This window comes from Phaseolus vulgaris, chromosome 2 (genome assembly GCF_000499845.2).
Source record: "Phaseolus vulgaris cultivar G19833 chromosome 2, P. vulgaris v2.0, whole genome shotgun sequence".
Taxonomy (NCBI): Eukaryota; Viridiplantae; Streptophyta; class Magnoliopsida; order Fabales; family Fabaceae; genus Phaseolus; species Phaseolus vulgaris.
In genome coordinates this window covers 25162649-25167494 of record NC_023758.2, presented here as the reverse complement: position 1 = coordinate 25167494, position 4846 = coordinate 25162649, and the positions used below count along the sequence as shown (strand labels likewise).

Genomic DNA, 4846 nt, shown 5'->3' with positions numbered 1-4846 from the left:
TTAAAAACAGTCTTTTTAAAAACAAAATACTGTACTAATGACTAATCTTCAGACACCAACCCAGAATCTAAGTTCCACCTAAGTGTGATGTAATGTTAATTTTAGAAAACAGTGTTTCACTTTTACACTTTCAGTTTTTTTACATTAGGTTAATTGCAACTTTTTTTTACACATGATTATAGTATGCGCGCCAATCTATGTCTGCACGATACAGAAGAAGAGAGAAAAATTGCCCCAATTCCGTTCTCTTTGATCAACTAACTTGAAGGGATTAAAAGGTACGAAAGTAAAAAGAAAAGCTAATAAATACAAAAACTATGTTCATGGCAAGAACCCACTGTTCAAGTGGTGGCTATGATGATGATTCACGTTATTACCACTTCCACCACCGCCATCACCGTTGTTATTATTGCAATTACCGATTGAAGCAGCATTGTTGTCTTCTCTGGACTTCAATTCCAGTTCACTGGCGCCGCTTCTCGAGGCTCCGGCAGCCGTGGCCGGAAAGCGGCCGCACTTCTGACACCTGGTGACAGCGAGGACCTGGCGGCAGGAAGGGCAGGAGGAGTGGGACCTCAGCCACTCGTCGATGCAGGACACGTGGAAGCCGTGGCCGCACTGCGGCAGCACGCGAATCTCGTCGCCGGCGGCGAAATCACCCAGGCAAATCACGCATTCCGACGTCGCCACCCACTTGCTCGGGTTGCTGTCCACGTACGCGAACTTCGGCAGCGACTGCAGCACCTTCTTCTTCAGTCCCTTGTTCACCACCGCCTGCCGCGGCGAGTTTCCGCCGCCGGGACCTCGCCGGAGCCACGCGCACCGCGCCACCGCAACAAGTCCCACCACGCAGATTAAAGCGCACAGGAGAGCAGCCAGAATCACCACGAAATCGGACTCGAGCGCCACCGCCTCCGGCGGCGGAGCCGCCGCTGCCACCGCGGCGTTATCCGCCGATTTGAGAATTCTGAGTGCGCGCGTCATGTGTGTGAGTGAGTATCTCCTTAGGGGTTAAAGCAAAGCAGTTGAAAGAATAAGAGTGAGAGAAAAGTAACAGAAAAGAGGGAGTGAAGTTTTGGGTTTGGGGAAGAATTGGAGAGGAATTGGGGGCTTAAATAATTGGGGTAGGTATTAATAGGTTGAATTGATGGAGGGTTTGGGGTTGATAGTGGGAAATATTGAGGTTAGTGCGGTTGAGGATAAGGGATTAAGGGTTGCAAGAAGACTTGAGTCAAGATCATGACTAGAAAGAAGGAAGATAGAAAGAGAAAGAGAAAGATGAAATGTAGGAGTTGTTTGTTTGTTTGGTAGGTACAATAAAGTGGCCCCCTTCCTTCTGCAAGTGGGTGTGGAGGTAAGGGACAAAAGTGGACATAACTTAACCCTTGGCCAAACCTGTTATCCTTTCGATGCTTACTGCCTTATCTCTTAAGCCCTATGTTTTCAAATAAATGTGATGAACAATATCAATTTTCTATTCCACACTTTGAAAAATCATAAAGTTTGATTTGATTTGCTTTTCCTGATTTCCCCTTTTTATCCAATCTAATGAGTATAAACTGTGCAGTGTAGCAGATAACTGCGAGTGTAACAGAGAAGAAGTAAAAGCATTTAGTGGGTTCTAGAGGAGGATACAAGTAAAGGTATAAAAGAGGTGAAGAATAAAGAAAGATAGTATGAGAAAGGAGGAAAGTTAACTTTAGAGGCATCGATGAAAAAAAGAAATCGGAATGCATTTAAAATTGTGGCCCAATTAAGGAGGAGAGAGATGAATTTGCAGCGAATTGAAAGGTGTGATGAAGTTGTGGGCGTTCAAAACCACAAGTTTGGCTTAGTTTAGAGGTCTTAAAAAGAGTGTCAATAATATAAAATAAGCAATAGTTGTAGGTAGAAAGTGGCCCTCCCTCTCTTTTCGTGTTTCTTGGAACAAAACATAAAGAACTCGGTACACCACTGTCCCGCGTCTATACTTCTTTATGGCTACTTGAGACTGCACATTTACATTGCATGTACACACTCAACTATACCTATTTTTACGTATCCCTTCCTTATTCCTCAAGCTTTCTGTCCCTACTTTTCTCTTTTTCATTACCCTTCCTATAGTTTCATTTTATTCAACCATATCCAATAATTAAAAAATTATGGATAATAGATATGCAAAGCATAATGAGGAAGAAAAGGTGTGTTTGGTGATTTGTTTTAGAAATGTGTTAACATCAGAAGAAGATCATAGATTGTAGATAGAGGTGGAAAGTGTTGGGCTTTAGAAAAAGTTGTTTTAGCGAGTAGAGATGAAACACTAATCCACCCCATGTCTTGAGCTAAATTCGGTTTGGGATGTTCCGGGGTTTTGGTGGGACAGAAAGAAAGAGGGTTTTAACAGGGTTGGAATTGATTGAACATAAAAAAATGTCTCCATAATGGGTTGTATATATTTAGGAAAATTGTAAACCTATGGTTATGTGGTAACATAAGGAAATGTAAGAAAATGTTGGAACAGTGAGAAGAAAGAAAGTGGGAAGGAGGAGAGAATTTGAGGCAGTGCGTCTTTTTGAAGGGTTTGTTTTTTGTAGGCTTTTCTTTTTTGGTACTTTGGTTATGCCACTAAGGCTCGTTAAACATGTGCATGTGTCTGGCAGGGTCCTTTTCACTTCACAAATAACAAGAATTTTATAACATATAGTTTTAATTAATACTTAATAATGTTGCAACTCCAAATGAATGATTGACAGGGAGTGAAGGGAACGTGACTCCCATTATTTGTTTCTGGATTGGGCAGTGGATGCGTGACAGTGCACAAAAAGCACCATCATTTCCTCTTTCAGCATGTGTCCTTTCTTCATACCAAAATAAAAATTAAAATTATAAGAACGATAATATATATATGTATTTGTTGGAGTTAATAGTTCAATTGCATTATGGAGGGAACTAATTGGTGAAGGAAAAGGGTTGCCACTTTGTGTGGAATGGCCAAACAGAGATGCACTAAGGAAGAAGCAGGGTGTCAGAAACATAAGTGTTTTATCAAATCGATTAACTCACTCAATCTTTAATTTAAATCATTCTAAACTATAATTAATCTCATCTTGTTAACTCATTTTTAATATTTAAGAATGCAATGATTACAACAAAATACAATTAACGCAAGTGACAATAAATAATGATAAAAGTGCAAAACATATTATAAGAAACACGAAGATTCGACAACATGATTAAGTGAACTAGACAAAATATAGAGGTAAATTTCACAGAATGTAAATTGAATTGCAAAATAGTATACTCTTTTAATGTGTTTGGTTGACGCATCTAAAAAATATAGAGATACAAAATACCGTCTTTCTTAATTTACATGTTCAATTTGGTAATATCAATTCTACTAAAGGATTTGTAATGAGAAAATTTTGTATTGTGTTTTTCTTGACAACATTGAGTGTTATAAAAAAATGTCTCAATACAAAAATAAATATATACTATAAAAAAACATTGCGTATATGTTGGTTTGGTTGTTTAACTCTTTATGTAAATGGAAAAGTGAGTGAATTTTGTGTTTATTTTCGGTAAATGTCATAAATTTGTGAGTGTAAATTGGTGAATTCATGTTTTTTTTCTTCTTCCCCCAAGTGCATAGAAAATATGGGAAATTTACGGTGGTACATGTTTATTCTGTAATGCTTTTTGCTTTGAGATGTAGTGAGATTTTTTAGACAGAAAACTTTTGAAGGAATCAAATTTGATTAAAGATGATCAACTATCTTTGTATTTTTTAGTTCAATTGTATTTAAATACTTATAATGATTATCAATGCTATTTTTAGTGAACATTGATATTCTCTTTTCCATATTGATGTTGTTTTTTTTTTTCACTCGATGTTGTTGTATTTTCGTAGAGGTAGATAATCTATTATTCATAATTTTTTTTTAATAAACATCAAATAATTTGAAAATGTTATTTATTTCAGATTTTTTTAAATAAGAAATTGAATAATTTACATTTATATTTATTTATAATTTTGAATAATTTAAAATTTGTATTTATTTAAAATTTTGTCTAACTTAGAAATTTTATTTATTTAATTTTTTTATTTAAATAAGACATTAAATGATTTAGATTTGTATTTATTTAGGATTGATTTAAATAATATTTTAATTAAAAATAGTTATAATCACAATAAATAAATCAAATCAATTTTTCAACAATTTTTAAATTCAAAGGTAAATTTGTAAACTTACATCAATTGAAAAAGTATAATTTCAATCATACTTATCATATTGCTCACAAATGTATATAATTTTTCCTTACATTTCTTTACACTTTCTCTTTAAATAATCTCAAATTTAATTTCTATTTTCACTTCCTAAATTCATAGTAATATATACACTCATCCTGAATATATATATATATATATATATATATATATATATATATAAAACTATATAAGTCTCTTCCAAGTTCAACAGGGATCTGCTCGGTATACTTATGTACAAAGTATAATTACAACAGATTCTAAATATAACAAGAGAAAAAAACAAAGTTATTAGAAATAAGAATCAATGTGTCATTTTTATATATAAATAGACCATTATTTTTTAAAGTGTTTTTTTTAAAAAATAAAAATAAAAAATAAAATAAATAATATATATATATATATATATATATATATAACTTATCAATAACTCAATTTGGATAATTTTCACATACTACAAATCTACAATGGAAAAAAGCATAAATGGACACCATAGAGAAAAAAAAGTATACAAATATTTTCTGAAATATCTTATTAACTATAACTAAATCTTCAACTTTTCACTAGTAAAATCCATGTATTTATAATATTTAGCAAATATAA

General features: G+C 33.8%; 1 protein-coding gene across 1 annotated transcript; it reads right to left on the bottom strand.

Annotated features, from left to right (window-relative positions):
- Positions 1-229: 229 nt before the first annotated feature.
- LOC137811048 (RING-H2 finger protein ATL8-like) lies at positions 230-1245 on the bottom strand. The gene has a single exon (XM_068612617.1). It carries the CDS (start codon positions 982-984, stop codon positions 322-324), a length of 663 nt encoding a protein of 220 aa, XP_068468718.1. The 5' UTR covers positions 985-1245; the 3' UTR covers positions 230-321.
- Positions 1246-4846: the final 3601 nt, after the last annotated feature.